Source organism: Leptodactylus fuscus, chromosome 1, assembly GCF_031893055.1.
Source record: "Leptodactylus fuscus isolate aLepFus1 chromosome 1, aLepFus1.hap2, whole genome shotgun sequence".
Classification (NCBI taxonomy): domain Eukaryota; kingdom Metazoa; phylum Chordata; class Amphibia; order Anura; family Leptodactylidae; genus Leptodactylus; species Leptodactylus fuscus.
Window position 1 is genome coordinate 71,852,223 of NC_134265.1, and position 17,231 is coordinate 71,869,453.

Sequence of the window (17,231 nt, forward strand, 5' to 3'; positions counted from 1 at the left end):
ACCATTTAATATACTCTGGCCGAGCAGGAAGAAGCCAAGGGGAAACCACTCAGATGACTCCTGCCCATTTCCGGATCTTTTTTAAACTATGTATTCTCCGAAATGCCTAGTACGTGACAAACAGATTTGTTGTACAGTACTCTGAAACCCCTGTGATTGCTAATTTTTACTATAAACCATTTTTTTTGTATAATTAAATGTTTTTTTTTTTTCTAATTTCAGGACAAAAAAGAACGAGTGTCAAAGTTTGATACTTTACGTCATTCAATAGCTGGGATTATACGATCTCCAAAGTCAATGCTTGGATCTTCATCAGTAAGTTGAGAAACGTTTGTGATGCATTGGGGCAGATTTATTAAGACTGACGTTTTGTACACCTGACAGATGCAAGGCACCCCTGATTTATGTAAAGGTTCTATGTGCCAGAATGGAAATCAGGAATGGGCACAGATTTCCTGTATATTCGTGCCGGAAAATTGCCATGAGTTGTAATAAATTTGTCACCCCGCTGTCTAAACATAGGTTGCGAGCAAGGAAAATGTTTAATGTAAGAAAGGGACTAGCATTAAATGTTCACCACATTATAATGAATTCCTGTCGTCGTTTTTCAAAAAATATTATTTAGTGTGTACCTGTCATTTTATTCTACTTCTAGTATATGCACGACTTTTCTTTTGTTAGAAAAGTAAACAAATATGACTGACGGCTTCGATCATGTTGTTTTCCTTAGTGTCAACAAGAACGGACACAGATTCAGTCTGTGTCCATTATCTGCCACGGTTAATGTCCGTTGCTGTCATCTTATTATGGAAGACAGGAACAGAAATTAACATTGGTTATTTAGTAATTTTCCCCTCTGCATGCTGTATCCTGTATTTTTTTTTTTGTATTCCTCTCTGATTTGGTTGGTGGAGACTAGCAGCCATACACTGCATGCAGTGAGTATAAAAGAATCTATTCTATAACTATTTCTCTCTCTCACTTTGAAACAGCCCCAGGATTATGCAGGACATATATAGAGAGGTACTGAAATATAATAATGTTTGGGAAGTGTTTTGGATGCAGTAGAACGCTTCAGAAGTATCTCTAGCCTCAGACTTTTCCTGTTTTTCCTCTCTGTATGTACTGCTGTACTTGCTTACTTTTTCCTCCTTCTCTCTTCATAGACTTCTATAGATGTGAGCAATCTGACTCCAGTGTTTAGCTAATGTGCCTATAAGGAGATAGTCTTAGACATACCTTGTGTCTTATCATTGGTTCAGACTGATGCTTTTTCCATGTCCTACAGCTGTTTCCTCAACTGGCTCCTGTATATAAACCTCAATCTACCAGAGACTCACAAGGATGTCTGTGCATAGGGAGTTATTTCTTATTACAACAAGCGCAGAATCATTATAATGTACAGATCATTATACCACCGCTGAGGTCCGGTGTCTGCGTTTGGGATTCCGTTCAGGGAGTCCACTTGGGGGACCCCCTGAACGGAAACCTATACGCATAGAAAAGAGGTTTCCTTGGAAAACACGCGGACCCCATAGACTATAATGGGGTCCGTGTGGCTTCCGTTTGCAGGACTTTTCTCTCCACATGTTTCTTGTGGAAACTGAGTGGAAACCACACGGACCCCATTATAGTCTATGGGGTTTGCGTGTTTTCCCAGGTAATCACTTTTCTATGCATTCAGGTTTCTGTATGCGGACTTCCTAAACGGAATCCCGAATGCAGATGTGAACCGGTCTAAGAAAAAGATGATTAGCAGTTAATTGCAACTTTGAGGAAAATTACCCTTAGTAAATGGAAAGGGGAGACTAGATGGTATTGTTCATTCTCTACTTCATAGTTCACATTTTCATCATTACAACACAGTATCTATTCTAGAAACTGTTAAGATTCCTTTTAATCTGAACCCGCTGAATTCAATGGTACTAACTTGTCATTGGAGCCCCTGGCATATGCTGTCAGAAGGGTAGGGCATGTTGAGTATCTTTGAAACTTCATCATTGGTGACATTTCAAATAGACTTCCACTAAATGGAGGCGTCCCGGTTTGTTTTTAGTGTGGTAAAATAAAAATTAGTATAACTCGCTACCTGGTTCCATTGCGTGGCTGGCTTATGAGTTATACTTTTTTGTTTTAAAACACTTTGGCTATGTAAAAAAAACAAAACAAAACCCAGACAACCTTTAAATGCCCCATGAACCTGTTGCAATGAAAATGCAATGTAACCTGTGGGAAACCTGTTATACAGCAGGAGGTGCCAAGCAGATTAACCTGTAACAGTCACCTTAAAATGTCAAAAACCCTGACAAAAGTGTTTATTTATTTATTTATTTATTTATTTTTATAGCTAAAATATTGTTGACACTACTCCGGTGCCTTATGTACATTTTAACCCTTAAGTGCTCTAGCACATTTTAGCCTTAAACAGTAACATCCCTCTCTGCATTCCTGCTTTCATAACTTTTTCTATTTTATTTCAGGGTAGCTTTACGAGACTTGTGTATTTTTTGGGTACATATGACTTTTTGATCAGTTTTTATTACTTTTTGATTCTGAGAGGTGAGAAGAACAGAAAACATCAGTTGTGAATTTAAAGGTTTATGGTGTCTATCTTGTAGAATAAATAACATCCAAATTTTGTTTTAGAAGTTGTTAAAGATGCGCTAATAACAATTTTGTGGTTGTGCTTTTTTTTTTTTTACTGCAGTATGTTAGGGGTTAGTTGGCAACTATACTTTCTGATTGATAATCAAGGAGGCATCATCACGAACAGAAGTCCATGGTATCCCCTCCCCTGGGGTTATCTGAAGTGACTGGGACAGGAGAATGATAGTCATTGTCTCAGTCACCTACATGTGTTCTCCTGAATGCTGGTTAAAGTGAAAGTTGCAAGTATATGCCGCTCTCCTTTAACCAGTGATATCCCAAGATAGATGGACTACATGATTGGAGCTGGAGCCATAGTGACACTGTCCCTGGATGTATCCTCCTCAAACCTGAGCAGGATTCGCTCAAAGCTTTATGTGGGTGGGGCGAGGTTAAAGGGGTTATTGTTTTCTAATATTTAGGCTTATGCTTAGCTTGACCGTCTCCTGGACTTCACATGGGCTGCTACACTCACTGCTACATGGCATGTAAACATTACTAAGAGCTACACTGTATTGGTACAAATGGCTTGCGGGCTTCCTGTGGTTATCAGTAGTAGAAACTGGATAACTCTTTATGCACTCGGATAGAGATGGCTGTCAATCACTGTTAGGGCCTCCCACTGGACTCAATAACTTCTAAGCATAGAAAGAGAAATAAAAAGATACATTACAAGTTATACTGAATCTTTACATCAATCAAATCTGCTCAGCCAATCCTGCTATAATAAGTACATTAAAATTAGCAAAATGTTAATACTGCGTATGTTTTAGGCATTACACTGGTTGAAAAGGTTATTAAAATGTTTAAGCTGGGACATGCATTTTAGATTGGAGGGGGAACCTGGGACTGACTCTCAGCTATATGGAAGGGCTGTGCCACTGGTGCAGGCATTGTGTCCTCCTCATGGTATGCCTCAAGTGAATGGGACTTATTAAAGAAAATAAGTAAAAAAAATTTGGTATCAAATATGGGGAATACAGATAAGGAATTAATAATGCCCTTTTGGAGCACTTATAATTTTATTCATTTTTTTGTCTGTGATGGTAGGGAATCCATTTTTTTTTCTTTTTTTTTCTAAAAATGGTCATCATTTTACCATAGTTTTTGCTGTGATGGGTACAGTGAATTTACTATACGGTAGTAATTAAGGGGTAACATGAGCAAATTTGGCAAAATTTTTAGAAAATTTTAAATATGGCTGACTTTGAGCAAGTCAGTTCCCATCTCTTATGTTAAAATGGCCCCAATTTTACGTGTTAGGATTGTTTTTTAAACACAGTTAAAACAGTTTTAGAAACCCCCCAGCAACAATATTCTTTTTTATCGTACATCTGTGGGTTTTTTTGTTTTTCAAAATAGTTTTTACACTTGATGCGAAACCCTTAAGCGTTAACATTGCATTGTGCTAAACTTCAGAATTTCTGCCTTTCACATGGTTAAATATAGACATATTTGGCTCCTAGCTGCTAACTATTTTATGTGCTTTACCCACATTTCTGTAAGCATTCAGCTGTACAGTATGCAAATAAACTTAAAACGTAAGCTTTAAAAGATCTGCATGCCTGCATGTGATAGAACTGGATAAAATAGAAATGGCTCAGAGGATGGCTTTTGCGCTTTTATTCTGTTTATTTGCTTTGCCTCCACCTCTACACAGTATTTTTTTATGTTCAAAAGGCAAAGAATCTCTTTTTTTTTTTTTTTTGTACTTGAAATGGAAGCCGTGGGCTGTTTTCAGCTGAACTGAATGAGAGGTGCACAGTGTGAAGTCAGCAATTAACGGCGAAGCCGTGAAACGAGAACTGATAAGAAAAGTTATGGCATGATACAAACTGTTACTATCTTACGGAGTAATATAGAGATGCCATCACCATACACGCAGCAGTAAAGATGGCTCACTATGGCCTTAAAATGAATACATTATTTACTTATCCTGATTTCTCATTTGTGGCAGGTCACTTGTGTTATAGTACCAACTCTTTAACCGGTTAAGGACCAGGCCCAAAAGTATGTTAAAGACCAGGCCTTTTTTTTCAAAACTGACGTGTCACTTTAAATGGCAATAACTTTGAGACGGTTTAACTTACACAAATGATTTTGAGATTGTTTTTTTCGTAACACATTATACTTCATGTTAGTGGTAAATATTAATCAATATTTTTGTATTTATTTATAAAAAAACTAGGAAATTTGATGGAAATTTGGAAAAAATTGCAATTTTCAAAATGTGAAATTCTCTGCTTTTCAGGCAGATAGTCATACCACCCAAATACATGAATAAATATTATCTCCCATATCTCTGCTTTATATCGGCATCATCTTTTGATTGTCTTTTAATTTATTTTGGACGTTACAAGGCTTACAAGTGTAACAGCAATTTTCTAGATTTGCAAGAAAATTCTCCAAACCAATTTTTTAGGGACCGCTTCAGTTCTGTAAGGAATTATAAAGGCCTATATAATATAAACCCCCATAAATCACCCCATTTTCAAAACTACACCCCTCAAATTATTCAAAACAGCATTTGGGATGTTTGTTAACCCTTTAAGTTTTTCATAAGAATAAACATAATATGGAAGTGAAATTTAGACATTTCATTTTTTTTCATTAATACATTCATTTAGACCTAAAATTAACACATTCACAAAGGGTTAAAGGAGAAAATGCATCTCACATTTTGTTATGCAATTTCTCCCGTACACAGAAATACCCCACATGTGGGCGTAAACTGATTTTTGGGTACACAGCAGTGCATGGAAGGGAAGGAGCGACACTGGGTGTGTGAACAGCAGATTTTGCTGGAATAATTTTCAGGCACCATGCCTCATTTGCAGAGCCCCTAGAGTACCAAAACAATGGAAACCCTCCAAAAGTGACCCCATTTTAGAATCTACACCCCTCACAGAATTCATCAAGGGGTATAGTCAGCATTTTGACCCTACAGTTGTTCCACAGATTTTACTAACATTGGGATGTGTAAATGAAAAATTACTAAAATGTCACTTTATCCCCAAAGTTTTAATTTTCACAAGGGGATAAAGGAGTAAAAGCCCCCCACAGTTTGTTAAACAATTTCTCCTGAACACGGCAATACCCCATGTGTGGCCATATTCTGCTGTATGGGAAAATGGCGGGGCTCAGAATGGAAGGAGCGCTATTTGGCTTTTGGATGGCAGATTTTGCTGGAATAATTTTAGGTGCCATGTCGCATTAGCAGAGCCCCTAGAGTACCAATACAGTGGAAACCCCCTAAAAGTGACCCCATTTTGGAAACTACACCCCCCACAGAACATATGAAAGGGTATAGTGAGCATTTTGACCCTACAGCTGTTTCACAGATTTTATTAACATTGGGGCATGAAAATGAAAAATTACTTTTTTTCCAATAAACTGTCAATTTAGCCCCAAATTTTTCATTTTCACAAGAGGATAAAGGGGAAAAAGCTCCATAAAGTTCGTTAAACAATTTCTCCTGAACACGGAAATGCCCCATATGTGGTAATAATCTGCTGTATGGGAACATGGCGGGGCTCAGAATGGAAAGAGCGCTATTTGGCTTTTGAAGGACAGATTTTGCTGGAATATTTTTCAAGTCCCATGTCGCATTTGCAGAGCCCCTAAAATATCAATATAGTGGAAACCCCCTAAAAGTGACCCCATTTTGGAAACTAAACCCCTCATAGAATTTATCTAGGGGTTTGGTGAGCATTTTGGCCTCACAGCTGTTTCACAGATTTTATTAACATTGGGACGTAAAAATGAAAAATTACTTTTTTTTCACAATGTATCGTCCATTTAGCGCCATATTTTTAATTTTGCAAGTAGTTAAAGAATTAAAAGCCCCCCACAGTTTGTTACAAATTTTCTCCTGAACACGGCAATACCCCATATGTGGCCATAATCTGCTGTATGGGTACATGGTGAGGCTCAGAATGGAAAGAGAGGTATTTGGATTTTGGAGGGCAGATGTGGCTGGAATAGTTTTGAGGGGCCATGTCACATTTGCTGAGCCCCTAAAGTACCAATACAATGGAAACCCCTCAAAAGTGACCCCATTTTATAAACTACACCTGTCATGGAATGAATCAAGGGGTATTATCATTTTATGCCTAAAATGCTTCCAAAAAATGAATGTCCAAAATGAAAATTGAAATTTTGAAAGAAATATGCCATTTCGGTGCCCAATACGTTGCACCCACTTTGTGTTGTCAGAGACCTGCACTCCTAAAACTATTAAGGGGCCATCCCGAGGGGCAAAAAAATATATATGTGGGTGTAAACTGCTGCTTGGGTACACAGCAGGGCTCAGAAGGGAAGGAGCACTGCGCTTTTTAGCTTTTGGGGTACAGATTTAGAGGGACTTTCTGGGGGCCATGTTCCTTTTGGAGAGACCTGGAGGTAACTGTAAACCCCATTTTGTAGGGGCAAGTTTAGCGTCTCTGCAAAAGTGTCATGGCATCCAAAAACCAAACCATCTGTGCTCCAAAAACCCAATAACCCTTCTGTGTCCGTCTGTGCCCTAATATCAGTTTATAACCACTTATGACATTACGTACGTTATCCCGGGTACACCAGTGTCATACATGTGCCCTAATATCAGTTTATACCCACATATGACATTACGTCCGTTATCCCGGGTACACCAGTGTCATACATGTGTCATAAACTGTAGTTTGGGCACACAGCAGGGCGCAGAAGGGAAGGAGTGCTATTTTGGTTTCTGGAGCACAGTTTGGTTTTTGGACGTCACTTTTGCAAAGCCCCTGAATTGTCAATAAAGTGGAATCCGCAGACATGTCACCCCATTTTGGACACTAGCCCACTGATGGGATTTATCAAATGGAGTAGCGATAATTTTTAACCCTTGAGTGTTGCATTTATTTAGTTTCCAGAAATGAAATCGCAACTGATAATGAGAAGTTAAAAATGAAAAATTTCCAGAGATTTGCCATTTCAGTACCCGATATGTTGTGCCCAACTTATGTCAGCAGAGACACTCCAAAAACTGATAAGCGGGTGGTATCCCGGGCACAACAGCTTTCAGAGCGTTCATCTCTGATACAAGTCGGACACAACATATTACGCACTGAAATGACGGGTTCCTGGAAAAATGGTCATTTTCACCTCTCACAATCAGCTTCGTATTCATTTATGGATAATAAGTTATAGCAAAACTTGGGTTAAAAATGCTGTCTGTACCCCTGGATAAATCCTTCAGGGGTGTAGTTTCCAAAATAGGGTCTCATATCAGGGGATTCCACTTTACTGGCGTTTCAGCTGTGCAAAAGTGTCATGGCATCCAAAAACCAAACCGTCTGCGCTCCAAAAACCCAATAACCCTTCTGTGTCTGGCTGTGCCCTAATATCAGTTTATTACCACATATGACATTACGTCCGTTATCCGGGGTACACCAGTGTCATACATGTGGCATACATGTGGCATAAACTGCAGTTTGGGCGCACAGCAGGGCGCAGAAGGGAAGGAGCGCGATGAGGCTTTTGGAGTACAGATTCAGATGTTTGGTATCTGGACGCCATGTCATGTTTGTAGAGCCTGTAAGGTACCAGAAAAGTGGATTCCCCAAAGGAGTGACCCCATTTTGAAAACTGCACCCCTCAAAGAATTTCTCAGGGGGTGTAGTGAGTATTAGTATCCGGACGTGACTGCACAGCGGATGGCGAAGAGGGAATGTATAAGCGGTGCGGAAAACATTGCAGACACCAAATTCCCTACTATGTCCCAGTAGCTCCTATGATTGGGGGAGTCACTCTGGGGGTCACTTTGGGGGTCACTTCTGGTGTCTGTTCCCTCATAAGCTGTAAATCTGGGGTGTCCCCTGATATACAATCGCACTGCTTATACATTCCCTTCCTGACGCCGCCAGTTGTATTCTAATAATTTGGCGATTTTGGGGGTTTTTGTCTTCACATTGGTAGATGCTATATTTTCTTTATTCTTTTGGTGACGTGGCCATATAAGGGCTTGTTGTTTGCGGGATGTGATGTATTTTGTAATGACACCATTTTTGGGTGCCTACAACATACTGAATACATTTTATTAACTCTTTCTTGCTGGATTTAAAAAAAAAAATCAATCCTGGCATTGAGTTGTACCCTTTAAATTTTGCGCCATGCAGCGTACAGTATAAGTAACATGTAGCCTTTATTCTGCGGGTCAGTACGGTTACGGCGATACCTCATTTATAGTATTTTTTTATGCGATACTAATTCTGCAGAACAAAAACACATTTGGGGACATAAATCAGTGATTTTTGCATCGCCATCTTCTGAGAGGCGTAACATTTTTATTTTTCAGTTGACAGTGTTGGTTGAGGGCTTATTTTTTGCGGGACAACCTGCGCTTTTTATTGGTACTGTTGTGGGGTGCATATGATTTTTTGATCACTTTTTATACCATATTTTGTAAGGTGATATGGTGAAAAATCATTACTTCCGGCGGGTTTTTTCCGTTTTTTTTTTTTTTTCAGATGTACACCGTATACATTAAATATTATTTCAGTTTTATTGTACAGGTTGTTACGGACGCGGCGATACCAAATATGCATTGTTTTTATTAATTTTTAGTACCTTTTTTTATATAATTCATTTTGTATAGAGAAAAAGGGATTTTTGGGCTTTATAACTTTATTACTTTTTTCATACACTTTATTTTTTTTTAACTTTTTTTTTTTTTTTTTTAACTTTTTCATGTGTCCATTTAGGACACTTGAATCAGTTGATGCTTTGATGAAAGCACCAACTGATTCTGTATAGTAGCTTGCAAGACACGAGCAGGACATGAGCCTGCTCGTGTCCTGCAAGCAGCAGAGGAAGTGAGACACATCGCTCACTTCCTCCATCGGTCGGCAGGATCAACCAGGTATGTGGGGGCTCCGGTAGTCTGGGGTCACTGGCCAGACCCCAGACTACCTTCTACTGACATCGGCACCCCCCGATCTCGCCGCGGGGGGTGCCGATCAGCTTCAATCTGCGGCGGATTCCTTTCGATCGCGCCGTGATGTTTCACGGCAGGATCGAAAGGGTTAAAGCGTTCAGTCGGAACTGAGTCCGACTGAACGTTGTTGAGGGGGTGGTTAGGTGTCAGTAACACCTAACTCCTGCCCTCCCCCCGCCCCACCCCCTGCCTAGTGAGTCTCTGAAGACCGGCCGTAAATTTACTATCGGCTGGTCTGAGACCAGGACTGCGGTCCTTAACCGGTTAAAGGCAACCTGTTGGCAGTCTTGACCTCTCTCTCTCTATATATATATTTGCCCTACTTTTCACTTATATAGATCTGTCATAGTTTACTAGATGCATTAGAGCACACGTCATGTGTGGTTCTTTTTTTGGCACTGGCTCCTAAGCTCATGCCAGCTTTTGCTAAGTTTCCTCTGCTTTGCCCAAGCCATTTTTTTTTACAGTAATAACTTTCAATTCTTTGAGGTGGCTCAGTGGTTAGCACTGCAGCCTTGCAGCGCTGGAGTCCTGGGTTCGAATCCAGCAAGGAACAACATCTGCAAGGAGTTTATATGTTCTCCCCGTGTTTGCGTGGATTTCCTCCCATTCTACAAAGACATACTGATAGGAAGAAAAAAAAATGTACATTGTGATCCCTATATAAAAAAATTCTTCGGTATACTTGTATAGCTACTGTTTGCCCACTGATGAGAAGCAGCACATCTTTTTTTCTTTCATGGTTCCAGGCTGAACTCTTTACTGTATGGCACCCCTCATGCTTATGAACATACTGTGTAACATCAGCTGGGTGTACATAGGCAGGTTGGGTTTCCAACCACTAGTTATACTCTTTGTGTCGAAGAATTCTTGAACAGTTGTGAGTAGATGGAACCCATAGTAAGGTCTGGTCCAACAAGGACCTTTATCATGACTTAGATTTATGCCCATTCAGAGGAGATACTACAAGACATTCCAACATCAACTCTAAATGGGCAAACTCCTAGGCTGAGATAAAGGTTTAGGTTGGAAAAAAGCATTGGCTTTATAACATTGTTCTTTATAAGCTTGGCAGATAAATATGTATTGAACTTGCACCCTGCCAGAGGGCAGCAGCAAATACAGTGTTTCTAACCATTCTCTTTTAACGGAAATAAAAAGTTTGGTTCAGACCACCGCCATATTATCAGAGCTATTACCCGTGCCAAGGTTCCACTGAAATCTAGTCCTGACAATTCCTATTGAGTGATAATGGGGGCTGTGAGGATTTCGCACTGCAGTGCATGAAATTCATTGCCCTCAAAACCACAGCAAGTTTTTTTTTTTTTTTTTTAAAGTCACTAGCTCACAGTTCCTTTTACCTGCCTAGGTTTGTAAATGACTTTGAGATGCTGCGGGGAAAAGCAAGGAGAAAATACTTTCTGTGGTTGTGTTCCCCCCCGCCCCATATTTAATTTAGCAAAAAATATTGAAAATCCTGCAGTTCCAACTGTGGCCACTAAGCATTAAGTAGTCAGTCACTTCTGGTTTTCTGGAGACAGACCGTGGACCGTAGATACAGTGGTCTGGAGTTTACTAGGCTTGCTGTGGGACCTGTGCAGAGAGGGTCATAGATAAGACATGGGTACAATCTATGATGATTCTGAGTCTTATCTATATATACATGATAGCTCTTACCATCTGAAGGGTTGCTACAGAAAAGTAACTCTCTATAGAACAGGACATATAAACACAGAATTTTGGAGTTGTGGCTAATGTGAATACTGCTGTACCTTTAGGATTAAATAAATAAATAAATAAATAACTAACAAGGTGGAGTTGAAAGAAAAATTACAAAATATACACTCACCGGCCACTTTATTAGGTACACCTGTCCAACTGCTCGTTAACACTTAATTTCTCATCAGCCAATCACATGGCGGCAACTCAGTGCATTTATGCATGTAGACATGGTCAAGACAATCTCCTGCAGTTCAAACCGAGCATCAGTATGGGGAAAAAAGGTGATTTGAGTGCCTTTGAACGTGGCATGGTTGTTGGTGCCAGAAGGGCTGGTCTGAGTATTTCAGAAACTGCTGATCTACTGGGATTTTCACGCACAACCATCTCTAGGGTTTACAGAGAATGGTCCGAAAAAGAAAAAACATCCAGTGAGCAGCAGTTCTGTGGGCGGAAATGCGTTGTTGATGCCAGAGGTCAGAGGAGAATGGCCAGACTGGTTCGAGCTGATAGAAAGGCAACAGTGACTCAAATAGCCACCCGTTACAACCAAGGTAGCCAGAAGAGCATCTCTGAACGCGCAGTACGTCGAACTTTGAGGCAGATGGGCTACAGCAGCAGAAGACCACACCGGGTGCCACTCCTTTCAGCTAAGAACAGGAAACTGAGGCTACAATTTGCACAAGCTCATCGAAATTGGACAATTGAAGATTGGAAAAACGTTGCCTGGTCTGATGAGTCTCGATTTCTGCTGCGACATTCGGATGGTAGGGTCAGAATTTGGCGTCAACAACATGAAAGCATGGATCCATCCTGCCTTGTATCAACGGTTCAGGCTGGTGGTGGTGGTGTCATGGTGTGGGGAATATTTTCTTGGCACTCTTTGGGCCCCTTGGTACCAATTGAGCATCGTTGCAACGCCAAAGCCTACCTGAGTATTGTTGCTGACCATGTCCATCCCTTTATGACCACAATGTACCCAACATCTGATGGCTACTTTCAGCAGGATAATGCGCCATGTCATAAAGCTGGAATCATCTCAGACTGGTTTCTTGAACATGACAATGAGTTCACTGTACTCCAATGGCCTCCACAGTCACCAGATCTCAATCCAATAGAGCATCTTTGGGATGTGGTGGAACGGGAGATTCGCATCATGGATGTACAGCCGACAAATCTGCGGCAACTGTGATGCCATCATGTCAATATGGACCAAAATCTTTGAGGAATGCTTCCAGCACCTTGTTGAATCTATGCCACGAAGAATTGAGGCAGTTCTGAAGGCAAAAGGGGGTCCAACCCGTTACTAGCATGGTGTACCTAATAAAGTGGCCGGTGAGTGTATGTCTTCCTTTTAATAGTACGGCACATTTATTATTGCTGCCTACCACTTCTGTGTCACAAATAAGCACTCTGCAACTTTTTCAATACCACTTTTTATAATATTTGGCGTAATCGATGCCAGAAATTTCAGCGAGGGAACATGGCCTAGCGGAGGTTGCACCAGATTTATGAGGACACTACTGGACAAATCAGGCCTATCCTCTGCTAGTGTAAGAGAGATGAAGACAAATATGGAAAATTATGTTATCATAATGATCTCAATTTCTGATACAGAACTCCCAATATAGAGAATAGACAGCTAAATGACACAATTCTGCTTGGTTGCTCTGACCACAATGAGGAGCTTAGTACTGTGTACCATTATAAATGGGTGTATCCCGGGACAATACATGTTCCCAGGTGGCAGGGATAGTAATAACGTTAAAAAGTAGGCATACCTTTTGCCCATACCTTCTCCCTATTAGTAACAGCATGTAAGACGCTACCTAAGTTTACATTGCTTGTAATCTTGTTGCCGATGTTTTTAACCACATGTAATGGTTTGAACTTTATTTCATGCAATGTCTTGCTGTGTCAAGACAAAATTTCACTCCAAGTCTTCTGTGTCTTCAAGGACAATTCCCTGAACTTTGTTAAAAAAAAAAAAAAAAAACTGAAACCCATAATGAAAAAATGCTACAAAAAATGTGGGTATGCTCACTCCTCCTCATGTCTCAATAGCCAGCACTGCAGGATGACATCACCAACTGAGGCCTGCGATTGGCTGAAGCTGCACTCGGTGATGTCATCCTTTGGTGCTGGCAATATGGCTCTATCACTCTGTAGCGGAGGAGGGTTTAGCATAGCCTTTTTTCATGTTCTCACTGTTCCTGCCACCAGTGAGCTTTTCATCTCCACTGACTACCCCTAAACCCCTGTAGGTGGAGCTCTATATCAGAAAAATACACTTCTGGCCACTATGATGATATGTTTAGAATCTGATCAGTACAGACATTTAACGTTACATAGGTAATATAGGTAAAGATGGACATTCACTGTATTTCATTGTTTATCCATTATTATTAAAATGAATAAAAATAGTAAAACAAAAAAAAAAACAACTGTAAAAAAGATGTACGCTGACAGTAAAGTTTTTCTGACATTAATACATAAACAAAGTCCCTAAAAACTTTGTCTTAATACATTCTGTTTTTCTCTCTTCATTTTCTTCCAGTTTTTTGACGTAATTTCAACCAGTGAGAAACCTTTGTCAGAACAAGACTGGTACCATGGTGCCATACCAAGAGTCGAAGCACAAGAGCTGTTAAAGCAGCAAGGAGACTTCTTGGTGCGAGAGAGCCATGGGAAACCTGGTGAATATGTCCTTTCTGTGTTTTCAGATACACAGCGGAGGCATTTTATCATTCAGTTTGCTGATGTACGTCTGTGAGAAACTTTATTATTATTTATGAATGTTTGCTATTCTGCTTTATATATACTTGTGTGTGGAGTTCAGTCCAGGGATTCCAGGGGAAATAGCAATTTAAATGCTGCAAGAATCCCTGAGTCCCCCCGCTTCCTCTGCCCACACAGGATGGGAGAGAAAGCAGTTCTCTCAGTATGCAAAATCTGAGGGAAAGGTGCTGTGTGAACAGATAACCGACGTGTTCTGTGTCCTGATTTTTATGTCAAAATGCTGAACCATATTATCAAACACTGTATTTGCAAAGCCCAGCATCAATTTCTCTACTTCCTCATGATAGCGTCAGAGACTTGACAGATCTGCTTTACCAGGGTTATCAAGACTGGGATAGTACCACTTGGCCAATACACATTCACTTAAAAGAGAACTGAGGATGCTTACCCCAGCACAGCCATTACACAGTGTGTAATTTGCTTCTGTCCCAATACTGTGCAAATCACAGCAGCTGATGGGTGAAAGCGCCGTTCATTATCATCACAATGAACGGTAGCATTATAATATTATGTCTGTTATTTCCTATGATCCATGTGGCTGCTGTAAGGCATATCTGTAAATGTTATTAACAGCAGCTTAGGCAGAATGACCACTCCATAATCATATACACAATTCTGACAATCAGAAAATAAAAACAGATTAGAAAAAAAGTGTTCTTCACTATCTATTTTATGCAGTCAATGATATAGGTGATACATAGCGTGCCCTATTAACCATTGACCGCAAATGCAAAAAACACAAAGCACCTGATCTCCCCCTCCCCCCACTGCCACTGTTGCAGTGTGCAGGTGCAGTGTAATACCAGTGCTGTATTTAGTATAAGGCACCCTCAGGCCCTGCACTAAGTGTTTGAGGTGTTTTTATGCGTAAGTTATTGTCTTTTCAGAAATCAATGACTTGCGTGCATAGATCTTATGACCAGAAGCATTGTTACATTAGTGTCTGTAGAAAGAGCTGATGCCTGCAAAGTAGTAATAAAAAAACAAATTGATGCCGCAAGTAATAAAAGTCACTTTAAATTAAAATTCAATTTAAAAAAAATCCTTGAGAAATCTCTAGCACTTTGTTTTCATGAATGAGAAGACGTCTGCTACTGAATGTTAATGGCGATGGCGACCATGAGTGTATGTAATTCCTACAACTTTGTTGTTATAGGGTTATAGGTTGGACTTGATGGACTAATGTCTTTATCCAACCTCATCTACTATGTAACTATGTATCAGTACAGATGTTAACTTGTTGCAGGTTTATGGATTTGTGCACTGTTTATATGGAATGATAGACTGTAGGAATAGTGCCGTGCAGGGATGTACTCTCCGTGTATTCTAATGAGCGATGTCTCACTATGGCTTACGCATGAACTGGTGACATTACTGCACAAGCCTGTTAATCTTTTTAGTAGCAGGTACAAGTAGGACATGGCAAACTCTGAGTAGCACCCAAGACAAGTGTATTCATGTCTTTTTAATAAACTATGTTCCATTATTCTGAAATAAAATTTATATCAGGCTAGCAGGCATCTGTGTACAGCATTTCTGCATAGCCAGCATTGTGTACCTGACAGCTAGTCAGAGTTTCACCTACTCTCCTGTCTCCTCTCCACTTTCTGGTTTCAGTGGCAAGTTAGGGGATAGCTTGGCCTGTGTCATGTACAGGTCAGGCCAGCAGTAAAAATACTATGCTTGTCCTAAACTATACACTGTTATCACTGGATTTACGTATAGAGAAAACAGAGGCACTGATCAGTCAATGTTCTAGCCCTTGTCACTTTGCAGAGCTGACAGACTGCTCCAATTAGCCAACCAATCATAATGAATAGAATAGAACAGTGACTGATGTCACCAGTCTTGCCACTATTTGGGGTCCTCCAGTGTATGTGTGTAACCACTGTTTCAGCAGTCAGGCTCTCCATCTTTCAGGTCCCCCAGCAGGCCTGGGTGAGGGAGACCACAGTGCTAGTGTGAACCTAGCGGGAGATCTAGTCATATCAGTAGCTGCCAATACACAACTCTGACTCACACTGCCTGTATATAGTATTTGTTTATGTTGTGTGCGGAATATCTCGTGTGTTTCTAAGAGATGCAGATATATTCTACTTTGCATTGCCTCCTGCTTTTAAAGATGGAGGCAGTGAAGACAGGCTAAATCATATAAGAATACATGGAGACTGCTTGTAAGTCCTGACCACAATGGAAAGACTTTCGGACACAGACGAGTCATGTGGCTTTATACTGTTCTATATCTCCCATAGATATGATTGGGAGCTATGGAAACTACATAGCTCAGCTGTGTTGTGCTGCTTCCATAGCTCGCAATTTACATACCTAGGAATTATGGAATCAGTGTAGATCAACATAGCGCAACTGTTTCTGTGAGACCATCACTACTGGTCGGGACTTACCGGCAGTTATTCCCTTCTCTTAAAGAACTTGCGGAAACTGGGACAACCCTTTAAATCTTTAAACATACCACTGACAAAACTGTGTAACATTCATTCAGTTACATCTATCTGCATATTGGATTCTAACAAAATTGACTTAAATTAAATAATGTACTCTGGTATCATGAGCGCAAATATATTTTCTTAAAAGGGATTCTATCATTAGAATCCCGTTTTAAGCTAAACCCACGATGGAATAGCCTTAAAGAGGGCCTTTCACCTACTGGAGCATATGCAGTTTAATACACCGCTAGAAAGCGTTCTGTGCCCCCCCCAGTGAAGAGCTATCTGTGCCGGTACTGTAGCTCCTCACTGTCAGAAGGGCGTTTATGACAGTCAGTCAGGAACGCCCTTCCTAACAGCAACGTCTCTAGCGCTGTACTGTGAGCGATGAGGAATGCCTCCTACCCTCCTGATAATACTCGTACATACACGAGTACTGGGGGTGGGGTGGCGTTCCTCACCGCTCTGCGTCATTGCTGGCCGGTAAGGAACGCCCCCTCTCACAGTACAGCATTATAGACGCTGCTGTGAGGAAGGGCATTCCTGACTGACTGTCAGAAACGCCCTTCTGACAGTGAAGAGCTACGGTACCGACACTGATAGCTCTTCACCGGGGGCACAGAACGGGAAAGCCCATAGTGCGCTGAATTCAGCGCACTGTTGGC

General features: G+C 40.6%; 1 protein-coding gene across 1 annotated transcript in view; it reads left to right on the forward strand.

Annotated features, from left to right (window-relative positions):
* FER (FER tyrosine kinase) overlaps positions 1–17,231 on the forward strand; it is a 192,562-nt gene that overhangs the window by 94,911 nt on the left and 80,420 nt on the right. The window contains exons 11-12 of the mRNA XM_075272244.1: positions 223–315; positions 13,881–14,084. Coding sequence (XP_075128345.1) covers positions 223–315; positions 13,881–14,084 — 297 coding nt within the window. The remainder of the gene's footprint in view (positions 1–222; positions 316–13,880; positions 14,085–17,231) is intronic.